At 40.2% G+C, this 20,187-nt stretch overlaps 1 protein-coding gene across 12 annotated transcripts in view; it reads right to left on the bottom strand.

Annotated features, from left to right (window-relative positions):
- The window catches only part of AAK1 (AP2 associated kinase 1), a 182,138-nt gene that overhangs the window by 11,832 nt on the left and 150,119 nt on the right, over positions 1–20,187 (bottom strand). For 5 of the 12 annotated variants that reach the window (XM_040345893.1, XM_040345894.1, XM_040345896.1 and 2 more), the window contains 2 exons: positions 10,728–10,832; positions 7,893–8,694 (listed from right to left, as the gene is read on the bottom strand). The exons of the other annotated variants lie outside the window; for them this stretch is intronic. In XM_040345893.1, the coding sequence (XP_040201827.1) occupies positions 8,600–8,694; positions 10,728–10,832 (200 nt within the window). In that variant the 3' untranslated portion in view covers positions 7,893–8,599. Of the gene's footprint in view, positions 1–7,892; positions 8,695–10,727; positions 10,833–20,187 lie in introns of those variants that run through there. 12 annotated transcript variants of the gene reach the window in all.

Here is a 20,187-nt window from a genome sequence, read left to right as displayed (position 1 = left end):
GGATTTGCACAGACAACCGTTTTAATGGAAATCTCTATTTAACATGATTTAACAGGATAATTTTGCTTTATTAAAAAAATAAAAAATGTAATGCAGGGATGCAATAGAAACCTATATGCTCTCAAACTATAAACATACAGCTAGATACATATACATTTGGACACAGGCACAATGTTCGGTATTTACCCAAACACATTAAAGCTATAGTTCTATAATGGATATGGGCTGAAAGTACACACAATTGGAGGAAGGTTTAGGAATTACAGCTCTTAAGAATAGCCATCTCCCCTTTTTCAAGGGACCAAAAGTAACTGGACAGTTAAATCAAAAGCTGAAACAAATCCATTAGAGAGATAGCAGCAACAATAGGAGTGGCCAAATCAACAGTTTGGTACATTCTGAGGAAAGAAAAACGCACTGGCATGTTCGGCAACATAAAAAGGCCTGGATATTAATGGAAGACAACAGTGGTGGATGATCACAGGATCCTCTCTATGGTAAAGAAAAACCCATTCAAAACATCCAGACAAGTGAAGGACTCTCCAGGAGGTGGGTGTATCATTGTCAAAGTTTATAACCAAGAGAAGACTTCACAAGGGCAAATACAGAAGGTTGACCATAAGGTGCAAACCATTCCTAAGCCTGAAGAATAGAAAAGACAGATTCGACTTTGCCAAAAAACATCTAAAAAAGCCAGACCAATTCTGGAAAAGCCTTCTTTGGGTGGATGAAACTATGATTAATCTGTACCAGAATGACAGAAAGCGCGGAGAAGATTTGAAACAGCTCTTGATTCAAAGCACACATCATTTGTAAAACATGGAGAAGGCAGTGTGAGGTCATGGGCATGCATGGCTTCAAGTGGCACTGGGTCATTGATGTTTACTGATGATGTGACAGACGTCAGAAGCAGCCTGATGTATTCTGCAGTGTTTAGAGATACAGTATACTGTCAGCCCAGATTTAGCCAAATGCAGCAAAGTTGATTAAATGTCACTTCACAGTACAGATGGACAATGATCCAAAACACACTGCAAAAGCAACTCAGGAGCTTTTGAAGGCAAGGAGAATTTTGTAGTGGCCAAGTCAATCACCTGATCTCAACCCAATTGAGCATGCACTTAATTTGCTAAAAGGCAAAACTAAAGGCAGAAAGGCCCACAGAAAACAACTGAAGACAGCTGCAGTTAGAGCCTGGCAAAGCATCAGAAAGGAGGAAACCCAGTCATTGTTAATGTCCATGGGTTCCATACTTCAAGTAGTCATTGCCGGTAAAGGGTTCTCAACAAAATATAAAAAAAAATTAACATTTTATTTATGATTTGTCCAACTACACTTGAGCCCCTGAAAATGAAGGGATTTTATAAAAAAAATGGTTGCAGTTCCTAAAATTTGTATTTTGATATTTATGTTCAACCCCTTGAATTAAAGGGTCACTAAAGGATTTTTTTTTTTTTTAGCTAAATAGCTTCCGTTACCTTACTGCAGTCCTGGTTTCATGTCCTCATTGTTCTTTTTTGCTCTGATGTTGCTGTAAATCCTCTCTGTTCTGGACACTTCCTGGTTGTCTCTTTACTGATCACCACAGTACTGGGAGAATGCTCACGGTGGTCACTAATCAAGGAGGTGTGATTACTGTGTGTAAAACGAAACTGGATTGGTGCTGAGGAGTTTTAGACAAAGTATCACTGCTCTCTATTGGCTGACTGCCCTCTAGTGGCTCTCTGTACATCAGAGAACCAGCAAACAACAGCAAAACCGAAACTAATCTGAAGGCACATTATATGATAGGTTTTTATCTATTTTTAATCATTTTTAAAAGGAATCAGTAAACTATTATGTCTCTATACCCTGTAAACAGTCATTTCAGCTAAAACATTTTTTCCTTTAGTGACCCTTTAAGGCTAAAAGTCTGCACTTGGTGGCATACAGAGCCAAAAGTATGAAAATTGTGCCTGTGTCCAAATTTATATGAAACTGTTTGTGTCCCTGTTTGCAGCTGGAATCATTTGGATTTCCCAACAGCGTCATGTGTGGTGGTCCATGTACTCCAAGAAAGAAGACAGGAATGGGAATGTGCCAGGCTAGATAGTATCCAATATAGATTAGTCTTATACATAACCCAAACTTTGCACTTCAATCATTCTCTCAGAGTATGCAACATTTTCAGACATTAGGAGCAGCGCTGGAAATACATTCTCCACTGGTTCTATTCACATTAGGCTGCTGGAATAAGGATTTCTGTTGAAAACCTGTTCATATTCAGTTTGGCAGCATTTTTGCATACTGTATTTTATAGATTACACGGATCAACCATAACATTATGACCGATGAAAGGTAAAGTGAACATTGATTATCGCATTACAATGGCATCTATAAGTGGGTGGGATATATTAGGCAGCACGTGAGCATGTCGTCCTTGAAGTGGATGTGTTGAAAGCAGAAAAAAATGGGCAAGTGTAAGTATTTGAACGCCTTTGACAAGGGATAAATTGTAATGGCTAGACAATTGGTTCAGAGAAATTCCAAAACTGCAGCTTGTAGGATGTTTCCAGTCTGCATCAGAGACAGTCATCGGCAGCCAAGCCAAGGTGCATGTGAGGAGCGAAGACTGGCCCGTGTAGCCTAATCCTATAGAAGAGCTACTGTAGATCAAACTGCTAAAAGATACTAGTTCCAATAGAAAGGGGTCAGAACACACAGTGCATTACAGTTTGTTGCATATGGGACTGCATAGCTGTCCATGCTGACAAATGTCCACAGTCAAAAGCGCTAATGGACACATGAGCACCAGAACTGCATCGAAGAGCAATGGAAGAAGGTGGCCAGGTCTGATAAATGACGTTTTCTTTTACATCATGTGGAAGGCGGGGTGCATGTGTGTTGCTTACCTGGGGAGGAGATGGAACTAGAATGCAGTATGGGAAGAAGGCAAGCTGGCAGAGGCAATATGATGCATTGGTCAATGTTCTGCTGAGAAACCTTGGGCCCTGCCATTCGTGTGGTTGTTACTTTGGCATCCATGCCTCAATTGGTCAGGGCTGTTTTGGTTACAAAACCATTGGTTACTCAATATTAAAGTGGGTGGTCATAAATGTGATTGCTGATCAGTGTATATACCAATAGTAATGGTTGAACACTAGAGGGTTGAAGAACACATTGGTTTCTTCTAATTAAAGCAACTGGCTCTGCTCCACAAATTCAGCTCGTATGAACCATAAATGAAGATGTCTCAAACCTCCTGAAGCATCCTCCACAAAGTAATACATTTCAAATTCAGCAGCAAATGTGAAACAACCTGTACTGGCTGTGTTATGTGGGAGTAGCTGATATCTTACTGGCAGAGTTAATGAACAATAAAGAGGCCAGTCTGTGCTAAAACTTACAGTAACTACCAAAACTTAAAAATATTGGCATTTGTTTGGCCTGCCTATGGTGCCCATCTATTTGGTCAAATTTAATCTGTGTGCAATCAGACTCGACTTTCTGGCTGTGGCCTGCTGCGTTTTTAATGGCAATATATTGTCTTTTAAGCAACTAGCATTTTTGAGACAGACGAAAGCAAATTTGTATGCGGACACCTTACAAAAGTAGGATGACTTGATACGCCACGATTTATGCTTTATAGCCCTCAAAATGTTCCCCTTTCCCAATGGGCTGTACATATTATTGTGCAGTAAAGCTCCAGTGGTTTATGAATGTTGGTTCCCAAATGTCTTTCCTAGCAAGTTACTTTCAAGAATTGTTACTTTTCTTAAATCATGTTCATCAAGGCCACCAAGGTGGCTCCCTCAACTGAGTTACAGCTGAGCTGTAACTTGTTTTCCCATTTCTTGTGTCTGAACAAGCTGATCAGTTATGGCACAGGGTGCTGATCCATTAACTTTGCAGAAACCTTCTGTTTTCATTCTTTGAAAAAGGTCCCCTGTATTGAACTTTGCATATATTTCACACAGTTTAGAACCCAGTTATCACTAGGCAGATACAGTCCAAGACACAACATAACGAATAAACCTTCAACCTAATGCTTCCCAAGATACACAGCTTACAAATAGATATAGTTTATCCCGTTCAAAGTTTCTACACTACAGGGCAGATTTCTTTAAAAAAACAAAAAAAACAACCCAAGACGCTAAGGGGAAATGTAAGTGTCCCCAAGAGCAGCCAATCGGGTTTATTTTTCAATCGGCACTAAAAAGCTCCAGTCGTTGTTGACTTATTTCTACTTCCATTTCCTGAGAGCTTTAAAAATAGGACCCAGAACCCATCCCTTTTTAAATTTCCTATTTCCTCTACTGTCATCAATCAACATGCCAACTTCCATCGAGTCCATCGATGATTCATTAAAACTAAATCTACAGGTTGTAATTTTATTTTTTTATGACCACAACAAACAATGATTTAAAGGGAAACTAAAAACGCAAAAAATATTCACTTAATGTCAACCAAATTCTACAAAAATATCTGAACAGATTAAAGCCACACATGGCTTTTGATCAGATTCTGTTAGCCAAATAAAACTGACCAACAACTCTGTGGTTTGAGGACCCATGGGAGTGCATATTCATTGAATGGATTATTTAGGTAGGCTTTTGCCCTGCAAAGCTTTTGGTAAATGTTGCTGCTCTACAATATCTAAGGAAATCTGACTATGTTGCAGGTTTAAAGCAAACCTGCAATTGGAAATATATTGGAAATGGCCACTGCTGACTTCCTTCTGAAAAGGTTATTTTGGCACTTTGGCTTCAATGGCTTTGTCAATGACCTACAACAGGTCTTCAGAGCCAGAAAACTCTTTTGCGTGTTTGCTCCAGGTCAGGGACATCAACAAATTCAGATGGCCAGCTTGACAAAGGCAGCTAGCATTTTCAGAAAAAAACAACATTAATGGCAGCTTCCATTTTTCCCCATGAAAGAGTTTTTTGGGGTAAAATTTAGAGGATGTTGAAGCTTCTTTTCTTATTCCATTTCTCCATATTTAAAACCTTTACAAACTTACTTCAATTACACCCGATCTGTCAATTGGACATAGATGAATGCAATCGTGTTGTATACATTCACCAAATGTATACACTATCCACACAATATTGCTTTGGAGTTTGTGAACCCTTCTGAATGATCAATATTTTTGTGTAATTATGGCCTCAAATGTGATTTCTTTTTTATTGCAAGTCTTAAAACTAGAGAAGAAACCAAAGAAACAAAAGCATTATACTCGCTCTTTTATTTATTAAGGAAAACGATCCAAAGTTACAAATTTGCCAAAAGTTATGTGAACCTCCAGGAATCTTAGTTCATTTAGGGAAATTAGAGTTATGAAATTCAATAAATAGGATGACAATCAGGTGTGAGTGTGGGAGGGCCTGCCTTATTTACAGAGTAGAAAAAGTCAGATTTTAAAGTCCCCTTCCACTAGGGGCGGATTGCAGCTTGTAGCGGTCCACCAGCTCAGTGGGAGATCTCTCCGTTGATCTCCGCTGAGAAGGCGGATGACAGGTCCTTTTCTGCTCATTGAGCGGGGAAGCGCTTGTCGAGCGCCGCTGTCTCCTATGGAGAGATCAGACGAAAACAGACAGCAGATGCTGTCCATTTTCATCAGATCTCACCCGATCCGCCATAGAGGGATGGCGATGTATCGCCATCTGTCTGATTTTAGCGGATCGGATCAGATGTCAGCAGACATGCCACCACTGACATCCGACGCTCCATAGAGAAGCATGGAGTGGCCGTTCAGGTTCGCCTGTCAGTTTTTTCGGCAGACCTAAACGGTCCGGCAGTGTGAAAGTGGCCCAACAGCACCGATTTAAGGACATATTTCATGGCTCTAAAAAAAATAATAAAAAAATTTAAGTTATTGATGTTCAAAAGTCTGAAAAAATAGCAAACTATATCCAAAGAGTATGAACTCCCTATTTTTTTCATTCAACCAGTGGTGTGAATGAAAAGAAAAAAAGAAAAAAAAAGGGATCCGGTTCCCACATCCTCACATTTGAGGTAGATGTGGAAATCCCTACCGCCATGGTATTGTATTCTGACAGCGGGGAAGTCTGTGTATATGCAGCTTTCGGCAGATTGCGTACAAGTAGCAATTAATTCTCCAGGAGTGGTGGACCAACAAAGATCACATCATGAGCAAGGCTAATTAAAACCCATCATCCAAAGTGTATTGAGAACACCATGTAATTACTCATGTATTAAAAAGCAACACTGCACTAACAAAATTCCAACTTGGGTCATGTGAATCACATACTGTAGCTACAATGTCTAAATCACCACAGTGAAGGAACGCCACGCTACTGTCTTCTGAAAGCAGGTTCACATACTTTTGCTACAAGGAAATATGTACAAGTAACTGGGTAATTTTCCTAAATAAATACAGTAAATGAACAAGCATTAGGTCATTGCCCCCTTTTAAGGATGAGCTCCGGTGTGTTCGCACAGTACACGTGCAGAGCCCACCAGGAAGTCTGCACAGCGCTGCATTAAATCACAGGCAGGGAGACATTTCCCGATCTCTGCAGCCGAGCATCGGGACAATGTCTCCCTGCCTGTGATTAGCGCAGCGCCGTGCAGACTTCCTGGCATGCTCTGCACTCGTACTGTGCGAACACGCCGGAGCTCATCCTTACCCCCTTTATCGAATTGGTTTTTGATTATCTGTGAAAACAGATTGCATTTTAGGTTATATTTACTCAGGAATATTGAAAATTCACAAATGTTAAAATCCACAGGTCCGTACCTATAGCTACTTGTTGGGCTCACAAACATCTATGGGGATTTCCCTGAGAATTGGACTAGAAAAGGACTGGGGGTAAATTAGGTAAGGGCATATAACACTGTAAACAAGTGTAACATTACAGTAATTAACACAACCCGCAGATCTTGAGTTGGTGGAGTAGCTTTTTATAACCTCATACCTACAACAATGTCAAACAACTAGAAATCATCTTGTCAGTAATTGGCAGGAATGAGGGCCTTGCATTACTTGACCCCACTGGATGACTCCAGAAACCTCTCCACTCACAGTGGACACCTATTGGGAGTGATTTAAAAAGGCATTTGTGGGGTATATGCAGTCAGAAGCTTTTCACCAAATTCATGGAAAGACTGAAACGTTTCAAGGATTGTACCAAAGCATGCAACAAATTCAAGTAGTTTTTTGTAACACTTTTACTGTATAGCACAATTTTTGGGACAAATTCAAAGAAATACCATGATATTGGTGATGAGGAAAGTGGAAGTTAATAAGACCTCTTCCATGTTGGAGTAAATTGTTGACTGTGTTGCATATGTAACCGTGTTGCAACTTTGGGACAATCATGTGGCAAAATCTGTCAAAGATCCTCTGATATTTGATACATTATTCATTACTCTGCCAACCTTCGAAAATAGCTTCTCTGCATGTAAAATTCTGCCAATTCACAGGAGAGATGCTTTCGACACTTCTGTCAGAGTTACGTCAGATTTATACACACATTACAGACATGTACATGATTATCTGTTGCAAATTTCAGTTTTTGTTGTGCTACAACACTATCAATTTTATAGTTAAAGCGGAACTAAACCCTCCTATTGCTTTTTTAGCCAAGGAAGCTGCCATCTTGGCTTCCGTTTGATCTTCAACTGTCCTAATGCTACACATGTGATCAGTTATGACACCAACCATTTGATGGTCTAACAGTTTGGTTGAGAGCACAACCAATGTGACCATTGCATTCCTAGCACGTGCCAAGAATGTACTGTAACTGTTTTTTTTAAAAACTGTTAAATCAATGGGTTTAGTTCTGCTTTAACACACAGTCTGCAGGTCTGGAGTAGGTGGAGTAGCTTTTCATAGGGTCTAAAAAGAGGGCATCACCTTGTTTGACCCCACAGATGACTCGAGCCTCTTCTCCTCCAACACATTTTATCAGATATGTAATAGAGAAAGTTACACAACATAGTATCTCAAAAGATCTAACAAATAAATAAAAATGGTTGAAACAAATAGGTAAAGAAGCAAGGGCTATTACAATGAGCTATAGAAACTGGTTTACCCAATATGAAGACTAGAGCTATTCTGGGAAAAACTTGTTAATACATTTGGTCAACAAATAAAAGTAAAAAAACAAAAAACAAAAAATATGAAGCAAGAGTCCCTTTAAAAGGTTTGTGGCCAACAATCTTGACATCATGAAGACTGTACCTCTGCTGAGACTGGGAAATTCACCTGTTATCTACTGAGACTTTCGGGCACAGCAATAGAAACATGGACACAGACCATTTCTTCCACACTGTAAGCACTTTGAGGTTCCTTTATCTCCCCACCAGTCACACAGTCTCTTACTCTACACAGTCCTTTCACAACACAAGTCTTTCTATTCATTTAGATGAAAGCAGTTTGTACAAGATGAGAAAGGCGCCAAGGATATGTGTTCAGAGTCAGCCAGAGGCTCCTTAGTAGATCCATACTACACTGATGTTCACAGAATGTTGAAAATAAAAATAAAGAGATGTACATATATCTCTATCTATCTATATTATTTATATATATCTGTAGGGTTACTCCTCTGTCGGGATGGGGGATGGGGGGGGAGGATTTTGCTAGAATGTGTGCACTTTACAAGTCTATGAGTTGATCCACCAGTAGTAGAGACCTGGACATGTTTGGTAGGCTGGACTCTGAGTTCCCACTGCTGTTATTAGAGTGAGGACCTGAAAAGTGGGGGAAAGACAGCAATTCAGTATGTTGTTGAAAACAGAGACAGAGCAGAAGGTGCAAAAGGCAGGAAGCATGGGATCTGTGAGAGAAGCAATGTGTAACCATTTGCCATTGTATTTAAAGGCCAAGTTCGGTCAAATCAACTATTGGCATATGCCGATTCACTACAACACACATCAGTTGCTACTGTTTAAGCTGGGGCTCCAGTATTAGGATGTACCTTCCTTTTAGAGATGAACAGATCAAATCATTTTTTTGCAGATCAGGAAAATGAGCTTCAAATGCCAAGAATGATTTATTTTGCGTGGAGGTAACTTGAGAGCATTAATACTAGTAGCCCAGAATTTACCCGCACATTATCCACACTGTTTACGTTCTATGGTTATCAATATTTCTTTTGGCTCCAGCTAATAGAAATTTAGTCACAATCCAAATTTCCAGCCATTACAGACTTCCTTATATGACATAACGGAGTCGTGAGTTGAGGAAATTGCCTAACTTGGTTGGCTCAAATTAGATAGGAAGGTAAGAAATCTTGCTACCGGAGACCCAGAAGGAGACAAGCAACTGGTGCATGCTGTAAAACATGAGCATCTACTTTGTACACAAATATCAGTTTTAGCTGTACTCAACCTTTAATTTCAATGCTTATAAATCATGCATAGTTATGCAATCTGGCATGCAGGAGTTAAACTATACTCAGCCTAAGGTGAACCAACTCTTCCCTTTAAATAAGGTGACATGACACCCTTGTGCGATCTAGTCATTAAAAAAAAAAAAATGTCCCTTCCTGGGCATAAGATCATTTCCAGGCATGAACTGAAAGTCCTCAAGAAATATCTGGTTTGGGGCTTTAAACATCACATCATAGGGGCACGATTGTCAGTTTAAATGAAAGTATAACGCTAAAGGCAAGAATTTTTCTTTAGTTTTGGACAGAGTAGAGATGGACTGGAACACGTTCATTTTTATTGCTGTCTGTGCCCTCATGGGAGGGATTCATCCTATGTGTCCTGTCTACCATTATCATTGAAAGTGACAGTAAAATAAAACACACATTTTGGAGTTTTCAGAAAAGTTTCTTTAATTTGCATGGATTTCCTGTCATTAACTGTTCTGGCTATGTACCAGGAAGCGATGGGAAATCTCCCCAGAGGGACACAGATGGCAAAAAAAAAGAAAAAAAAAAAAAAAAGAATCAACAGGTGTTATAACCCTCCCTTACTCTATCCAAAGTGAACAAAATAAAGTTTTGCCCATAGCTCTACTTTAAAGCCCAATTTCAGCCAAATGTTAATTTAGTCTATTTAAGGGGTTTTAGAACAGGAAGTAAGGGGAATTAAACCAATGTGGACAGAGACAGTAATAAAACATTTTCCTGTAGAGTGGGGAAGGTTTAGAACAGGGGTAGGCAACATTGGCATTCCAGTTGTTGTGAAACTACAAGTCCCATAAGGCAATGCAAGGCTCCAACAGCCCTGGACACGACTCTTAAGGCAGATACATGATGAATTCTGTAGCTTCAAGCACAGCTTGAGTGCCAAGGTTGCCTACTCCTAGTTTAGAACACAGATTTTTTTTCCCCTCACTTCCTATGCAGTTGACAGAAGTCAGAAAAAAACATCTACAGCTGTCTATATCCCCACAGACAGGATACATCTTGTCTGTGGGGATTAAGACAGCATTTATAATCTGATTTTAAAACTAATTTTTTCCCCACTCTACCAAAAAACTAAACATTGAGCTGACCATGCCCAACATTCTAGTATGACAGAGGGAAGTGATGCCATAAGCTCATGAGAAACTAATGGTAGAACATTAGGTTAACCTACAGAAAATCAGCAGGCAACAGGTATTGAGGACTAGACAACTGCACAAAGAGGTGCAGAAGAACTGGCCTGCTAAAGCACAGTTTAACCCCTGAGATGCCAGAAAAAGCCAAATCCTTGTAAGGCTAGAAGCAATGATTTATTTTATACCTTGAAGATTGTCCTTTTATACCCACTATTGTCTTCCCGTTTCTTACCTTGGGAATTTTTGGATACCAGTACAGGAATAGGATCAAACTCATCATCAGCAGTTTTTTCTGTATCATCCGGGATATCAAAGCCCGTTAGGAGGTTAGTATCGTCTGCAGCGTGCGAAGGAGAAAGAAAGAAGCGGGAAGCTCAGACAGCGAAAGAGAGAAGCCAGTTAGCAAATTTATACAAAAAGCCAAGCAAGGGAGAGGACTATGGGGACACACAGGGTGTATGAGTACTGTGGACAACACAAACATGCTAAAAGGGGCAAACCAAGTACTGACGCATTTATTAGTGGCAGATCTTGCTCTGCATATAAACAAGGGTCATGAGCTAAAAAGGACATCCAGACAGAAAACACGCCAGTCCAAAACAGTCATTTCAATTTGGGGAAAGAGATTGGAATCGCCTACAGGCCTCATTTTTTCGCAGGGAATCCAGAAACCAAAATCACTGGAAAAATGTTCCAGGCTTTTCTACCTAACATGGTCATAAACAGGGGATCTTCCTTTACCTGTTGCATTTTCTACTTATATAGAATGCAACTGGATAGACTTTGCAGTAGAGGGTAGCACTGCTAGGAGATCCAATGAGGAAATATTGCCTATGGAGCCTCCAAGAAATCTACAGAGCCAGCATGTGATTTAATCACCCAGCATCCACTACAAAAAAGGACTGCTCTTTTGGGAACGGGTTATATTTATTTTATTTAACTAAAGTGCAGGGCCAGCAAATCGATTCTGAATAGATTTTATATAAAGTTACAAACAAAAGTGGTAAAGTAGGGTTAGCTACAAATACGTAATAAGCGGCTTGTGTGCTCTAGCACCATCCGATTGTCACCAGTCAGTATAGTTTCTGACCCATTAAGATCACAGTATTAGGATCACATATTTGCACACTTTAATACCACATGTGTGGTTTAGATGCGTTTATGCCTTCCCATCATGAGGTTTAACTACTTGGAAGGAGATAAGCACTGTGGTATGTCATTATAGAAAGTAATGTAAAAGCAATGTATAACACGCAAGGTACACACAAAGTGAAAAGAAGAGTAAGAAGATGACATCTATGTACTTCCAATATATCGCACACATACACAATCACCTGTACAACACTAGTCTACATATTACACACACAAGTTCAAATTCTGTTGTGCCCAACAAGAAGGTTTTTTACACTGGCACCACTACAAGCTCAGACGATACTAGGACAACCGAGAAAAAGGTGTATGGTAACAAGAAAACTCTGACCAATTTTGAGTAGTGGTTACCGGTCCCACTCTCATGCGTACCAGAATATTTGGAAGACTACATATCGTATTTGTCTGATAATAAGTCAGAACTGTAAGATCACCGTTAACTGATGTGCATCTAGAGCTGCACAATTCTGGCCAAAATGAGAACCACAATTTTTTTGCTTAGAATAAAGATCACGATTCCCGTGGCGTAAAATTTTTGACATTATAAAAAAAATAATAATTTGGGCCAACTTTACTGGTTAGTTTGTTTCCAAAAAATTGCATTTGAAAGACCACAAATACAGTGTGACATAAAAACCACCACAGGGTCTCTACTAAAAAATATATAATGTTCTAATTAATTTTCTAGCAAAAATAAATAAATAATGATTTTAACTTGAAATAAATGTCAGAAAAAGGTTTAGGCCCAGATTCACAAAGCACTTACGCCGACGTATAATACGTTACGCCGACGTAAGTGCAAATGTGCGACGGCGTATGTGTGCGGCAGACCCACAAACCAACATGCCCCCTAAAAACAGGCTACACCCCGCCGACGTAGCTTGCACACGCCGGCGTAGGGTGGGCGCACATATGGGCTGGGCGCATGGTGCTGCTCCCATTGATTAGCCATTCAAACATGCAAATGAGGGAAATACGCTGATTCACGAATGTGCGTGCGTGTGCCTGGCGCATGCTACGCGAGATGCGCGTAAGTTGTACTTCCGACGTAAAGTTATTCCCCATAAATGAGGTGCAACCCGGCAACAGACATGCACAGGTCTGCACCAGGGAACACAAGCCGGCGTATTGTGCGTTAGACGCGTGTCTGGCTGGGCGTACGTTATGTTCACGGCGTACAAAGTGATCCGGCGTAGCTTAGGCAGTTGTGCCGGCGTGGTTGTGAGCAGGCGCAGGGGGGTGCTGTGCATGCGTCCACGTCACGGCGCATGCGCAGTTCGTGATATGTACCTGTCTGGCGCTCGGCCCATCATTTGCATGGGTTCACGCCCACTTACACCTACGCCGGCGTGCGCCTTTGAAACCCACGCCACGCTGGTGCAGCGTTGGGAGAAATGGCTTGCTGAATGCAATGCTTGCCTCTCCGCGCTACGTTGGCGTAGCGTACAGTGTTTGCTCTATGGCGGCGTAATGTGCGCCTTGCTCTCTGTGAATCTGGGCCTTAGTGTTTAAGTGGTTAAACTTTCCTAATTCACATACAGAAGTCTATTCCTTTGATGTAAAAGACAAGTTGATACAATGTTTAGACTTAATGTTCCACGGGTAAAAAAAAATTTGTAAAACTTGGCAGACTGCTCAGACTTTTGACTCGGAGAGCAGAGAGAATTCTCTGCATACAAATGATCGGGAAATACTTTGTCAAAATCACAACGGGGAAAAAAATTGCGATAACGATTCTTGACGATTAATCGCGCAGCTCTATGTGCATCACTAGTGGCATTACTGATATGATGTGAAGAATTGGTCAACAAAGAATTTACGTGATGAATAACAACAAATAGATTAGTTGTTCACAAAATACATGTCCCATGTTTTTGGGAAGCACATAAAACGAGAATGTGCCATATGATCAGTAGTATTCCAGTTGTAATTTGCATTGTACACGATTTACTTCCTGCCAGTGTTTGCATTTTTTTCAGTTACAATCCCTACTGTCTAAAGCAGGGGTTCCAAACTGCGGCCCGAGGGCCGGATGTGGCCCTTTGCTAGCCTTCATCCGGCCCTTGGGGCAGTATTGCTCCCAAGGATATCAGGCTCTATTCCTCATAATGACACCAACAATGGGGCACCATTTCTTCCACTAATAGCAATGATGGAGCACTATTCCTCCTCCTACTGCCCACCAGCACTGGGGTCATGTTTATTCTCACTGATGCTCGGCCCTTGGGGCATTTTCTACCCCCACTGGTCAGAATCCGGCCCCCTTGAAGTCTGAAAGACCAAAAACTGGCCCTTTGCTTGAAAAGTATGGAGACCCCTGGTCTAAAGGATCACCATTACATGCAGTATATCTTATATTTCTGGTGTAATAAAGTCTCTCTTTCTACAAAACAATACATACCATCAGCGTGAACGAAAAAATCAACAGAGTATGTACAGCTGGGAGTCTGGGAACAGAAACTCTGTGGTTGGAATGCTTCCTTAAACCTTAACTACAGGCAAGAAGCTACATACAGTATATATTCCACATGTGTGGGATTTTTTTTTACCTGTAGAAAAAGGTTATTCTCTGTAGCCAGTTTTGTGATCCTGGCATCTCTGCCAGGCAGCATATCCAGAACCTTGACCTTTTTTTGTAGCAGCACAGCTTGATTTAAGACACAGTCCTATAACCTGAAAATGTCCCATCGCTCATCTCATATGGGACTTGTCAACTGGCTGGCCTGCTGTACATCCGATCAAAGGAGGTTGATATAAAAATAAATTCAGGGTCTAACACTTGCTGCATTTAATGGGGTTTTAATTAATACAGAGCTGTATTTTTATAACAGCCAGAACTTAAGCTTTACTGTGTGACCAAATATCTACACATTACTGAATGTTTTTGAAGGGACTATCATTGCCATTCAAGCCGAGATTGCAAATCTGCATTGCTGTGTGAACCCTGTTCTTCCTGTTCAGCTTAGTTTGTGTGACCAATGCGAAGGTATTTAGTCATATGACCTGTCACCAAAAAAGTTATTACAGTTAAAGCAAATTAAACCCCAAACCAAAAAGTTATATATTGCAGTTTACCAATCATTTGTTGTGGTGGCTGCATTCATTTTTTTAAAGCTTTTTCCCCCTCTGTTTTCAGGCCAGAAACACAACTCCTGCTCTAGGGTGTCTATATTCTGAATAAAGGAGGTATATGTTAGAGTTTACAGAGGTGAAACCAATCATCCTACATGCGTGCCCCCATTAAAAGCAGCTCTCAATGGGGGCACTCAAGAAGAGGAGGAGCCAGGAGCACCGCTGAGGGACCCCAAAAGAGGAGCATTGGGGGCCACTCTGTGCAAAAGCCTTGCACATAGGAGGCAAGTATGACAAGATTGTTATTTAAAAAAAAAAAAAAACATTTTGCAGAGCCCAGTAAGGAGAGCTTAGAGCCGATTGGAGGGGAGGAAAGGGACACCCCCCTTCACACAGCAACAGAGTTAAGGCTGTCAATCACAGTGGTGGCGCTCCCTTCTGTCACCTTTTTTTCCTCTTGGTGTCAGGAAAACTTGTCAGAAAGGACTCATGCAGATAGAGCAGGGGTCTCCAAACTGCAACCCTCGGGCCGGATGTGGCCCTTTGCTTGCCTTAATGCGGCTCTCTGGGCACTATTCCATCCAATTTAAATGGGGCCTAATTCTTGTTGCCGACACCAATGGGGCACTATAACTCCAACTAACACCATAAATTCTTTCCATTAACACCAACGATGGGGCACTAGTCTTCGTACTGTCACCGAAGATATGGTATTATTTACTCCCACTGGACACCTGGACATTTTTTACTCCCAATGGGCCTAGTCTGGCCCCCCTAAAGTCTGAAGGACCGTAAACTGGCCCTTTGTTTAGAAAGTTTGGAGACCCCTGAGATAGAGGAATGAGGCCGCTGATAGAAATCACACATAGTGTTGTGGACTGAGACAAGTACACCTTATAGAGGGACATTATTAGTTTATATTTCTTGTCCGAGGTTTACAACTTTAAAGGTTTAATTTTAACTTCTGACTGTACAGAGGGAGTAGTAAACCATTCAGGTTAGAGATACTCACTTCACAATATGGCCCTGCAGTGCACAAAGTGCCATACTCATGATATACAGGTATAGGTGTATCTAATAAAAATTAGACTATCATCAAAAAGTTCATTTAGTTCAGTAAATTCCTTCAAAAAGTGAAACTCATATTTTATATAGATTCATTACACACAGAGTCATATGTTTATGTACAGTATAGTATGCATTCAATACTTGGTAGGGGCTCCTTTTGCATGAATTCCTGCATCAATGCAGCGTTGCATGGAGGTGACCAGCCTTTGGCACTGCCAAGGTATTATGGAAGCCCAGGTTGCTTTCATAGTGGCCTTCAGTTTGTCTGCATTGTTGGGTCTGGTGCGTCTCATCTTCCTCTTGACAATACCCCACAGATTCTCTATGGGGTTTAGGTCAGGCGAATTTGCTGGTCAATCAAGCACAGTGATACCATGATCATTAAACCAGGTATTGGTACTTTTGGCAGTGTGGGCATGTGCCAAGTCCTGCTGGGAAATTAAATCAGCATCTCCAAAAAGCTGGTCAGCAGAGGGAACCATAAAGTGCTCCAGAATTTCCTGGTAGACGGATGCGTTGACTTTGGACTTGATAAAACACAGTGGACCAACATCAGCAGATGATATGGCTCCCCAAATCATTACCGACTGTGGAAACTTCACCCAGGACCTCATGCAACTTGGATTCTGTGCCTCTCCACTCTTCCTCCAGACTTTGGGACCTTGATTTGTGTATGAAATGCAAAATTTACTTTCATCCAATAGGAGGACTATGGACTACTGAGCAACAGTCCAGTCTTTTTTTCTCCTTAGCCCAGGTAAGATACTTCTGACGATGTGACAGAATCCTCTCAAAGCTGCAGTTATTCCTGTTGCTTGTGACCCCATTCCTACCACACACTTTCCTTCCACTCAATTTTCCATTAATATGCTTGGATATAGAACTCTGCGAATAGTCAGCTTCTTTAGCAATGACCTTTTGTGACATACCCTCCTTGTGGAGGGTGTCAATGACTGTCTCTGGACAACTGTCAAGTCAGCGGTCTTCCCCATGATTGTGTAACCTACTGAACCAGACTGAGAGACAATTTAAAGGCTCATGAAACCTTTATAGGTGTTTTGAGTTAATAAGCTGATCAGAGTGTGACACCATGAGTCTACAATATTGAACTTTTTCACAATATTCTAATTTTCTGAGATACTGAATCTTGGGTTTTCACTATCTGTAAGACTTAATCATCAAAATTAAAAGAAAGAAATGCTTGAAATATATCACTCGGTGTGTAATGAATCTATAGAATATATGAGTTTCACTTTTTGAATTAAATTACTGAAATAAACTCAGATGATATATTTTTTGGAGATGCACCTGTATATCAGTAAATGCTCCAACAGTTTGGGTCTATGGATATCCAGACGTAAGGACCCAAGATGAATATAATATATGTAGATTTCTCTGCATTAAAATGAATAGAATTTTCTTAGCAAATGAATTATAAGTCAAAAAAAAAAAAAAAAAATTAGAATCCTGGGCCAGGGGGAGCTGGAATCCTGTGTGTGCTAGTGACAGAAGCTTTTTGCAATTCTCAGAACATTTACCACATCCAGTTATTAAAGGCAGCCATTTTAGAATCAAATAGGTGTTGCTGTATTTGCACCAATACTGAAGGGCAAGGACATTTCATGTCACTAATGTATAGGCAACACAATGGTACTATCATTCTATTTCAGCATAGATTAAGAACAAAACCAAAACTTCAAAGTAGCTTTTTTCCTCTCCTGGTTAATACAGAGGTTCAACCTTTAGCTGCTTTATTAAAAGTGGTTGTAAAGTCCCTTTGATTAACCACTTCATTACTGGGCACTTAAACCCCCTTCGTGCCCAGACCAATTTTCAGCGCCGACGCATTTTGAATGAAAATTGCGCGGTCATACAACACTGTACCCAAATTACATTTTTATCATTTTTCTCCCACAAATAGAGCCTTCTTTTGGTGGTATTTGATCACCTCTGCGATTTAAATTTTTTGCGCTATAAACATAAAAAAAACAGAACATTTTGAAAAAAAAAACATAATATTTTTTACTTTTTGTTATAATAATATCAAAAAAAAAAAAAAAAAAAAAAAAAAAATTCCCTCGGTTTAGGCCGATACGTATTCTTCTACATATTTTTGTTAATAAGTGCAATAAGCGTATATTGATTGGTTTGCGCAAAAGTTATAGCGCCTACAAAATAGGGGATAGATTTATGATTTTTTTTTTTTTTTTACAAGTAATGGCTGCGATTTGCGATTTTTTTGTCAGGCCTGCGATATTGCAGCGGACGTATCGGACACTTTTGACACAATTTTGGGACCATTCACATTTATACAGCGATCAGTGCTATAAAAATGCACTAATTACTGTATAAATGTGACTGGCAGTGAAGGGGTTAACACTAGGGGGTGAGGAAGGGGTTAAATGTATTCCCTCATTGTGTTCTTACTGTGTGGGGGGGGGGGGGGGGGACTGACTGGGGGAGGTGACCGATACTGTGTCCCTATGTAAAGAGACACAGATCGGTCTCCTCTCTCCCTGACAGCACGTGAAGCTCTGTGTTCCCGTAGGTGCCGATGCGTGTGCCTGGTGGCCGCGATGTCCGCCAGGTACCCGCGATCGGTAGTTACAGAGCCAGGGATGTGAATCTCTGTGTGTAAACACAAAGATCCACGCCCTGTCAGGGTGAGGGGACCGATGGTGTGTCCCTTGTACATAGGGACACCGACCCACCACAGTTAGAATCACTCCCTAGGGAACACATTTAACCCCTTGATCACCCCTAGTGTTAAACCCTTCCCTGCCAGTCACATTTATACAGTAATCAGTGCCATATTTATAGCACTGTTCGCTGTATAAATGTGAATGGTCCCAAAATAGTGTCAAAGGTGTCCGAACTGTGCACCGCAATATCGCAGTCCTGACAAATATTGCAGATAACCGGCATCACTAGTATAAAAAAAATATTTCATGAATCTATCCCCTATTTTGTAGGAGCTATAACTTTTGCGCAAACCAATCACTATATGCTTATTGCGATTTTTTTGTTAACCAAAAATATGTAGAAGAATACAGATCAGCCTAAACCGAGATTTTTTTTTTTTTTTTTTTCTTTTTTATCCAAAATCTTTTATTCATTTTTTTTATACAAAACAGTACAATTAATACAACATAAAATCAATATCCAGACTAACATATATGGTCTCCTAATGTACCCTTTCCAATGAAAATTGAAAATATATTAAAGGCTCTATCTTCTTCTACCGATATTATGTACTACTCCTGGATTTCTCCATTCTTCCGCCCCAGTGCCTATCCCTCCATTTCTACTCTTCAAGGGAGATACCCAGGGATAGGACCCCACTACCTATACCTACAGTAAGTGGAGGGGGGAGGACGTATATAAAAAAATAAAAAAGAGAGATACGAGAGCGAGAGAAAGAGAGGGTAGGAGGGAGATATGGAAAGAGAAAGAGAGAGAGAGAAAAAAAAAAAAAAAAAGGGACACCACGTCCTACTAGAATATAGTGAAAAGTATCGGGGTAATTCCCCTTATTGTGTATTTACATAATTGTACAGAACCACAAAGAAGTTGAATAATAAAAAAAAAAAAAAAAAAAAAAAAAAAAAACACACTGAATCCAACTAGGATATAGTGAGAGGTATAGGGGTTAACCCCCTTATTATATATTTACATGAGTGTGCAAAAAAAAAGAAGGAAAAAGAGTAACTCTAAGTCTCTCTAAAATACAGTGAAAAATATAGGGGTTAATTCCCCTAATTGTGTATTTACTTAAGTATAATAACAAAAAAGAAAGACACTACATCCTACTAGAATGTAGTGAGTTTTGTGTATTTACATAAGTGTACAACACCAGACAGGAGTTGTAATAAAAAAAAAAAAAAAAAAAAGAAAAGGACACTATGTCCTACTAGAATATAGTGAAAGGTATCGGGGTAATTCCCCTTATTGTGTATTTACATAAGTGTACAAAACCACAAAGAAGTTGAAAAAAAAAAGAGGGAAAAAAAAAAAAAAAATATAAAAAAATATATAAAGAAGAGAGACACTACGTCCCTCTAAAATATCGTGAAAAATCTAGGGGCTAATTCCCTTTATTGTGTATTTACTTAAATATACAAAGAGCTAGAAAGAGTTGTAAAAAGAAGAAGGAAAGAAAAAAAAAACAGAAAAAAAAACACAAAAAAGAAAAGAAGGACTCTAAGTCCGTCTAGAATATAGTGAAGGGTGTAGGGGTTGATTCCCTTATTATGTATTTACACTAAGTGTCAAAGGTAGGAGGGCAGAGGAAAAAAAAAAAAAGAGACGCGAGGGAAGGAGGGGGCCCCATAATGGTTCCCCCCAACGGTCTCTCTATTCCCCTCCACTCTCTCCCCCCCCACCACCCCCCTCCCTCCCCCTAG

Source organism: Rana temporaria, chromosome 3, assembly GCF_905171775.1.
Source record: "Rana temporaria chromosome 3, aRanTem1.1, whole genome shotgun sequence".
Classification (NCBI taxonomy): domain Eukaryota; kingdom Metazoa; phylum Chordata; class Amphibia; order Anura; family Ranidae; genus Rana; species Rana temporaria.
This window is presented reverse-complemented; position numbering and strand designations above follow the sequence as displayed.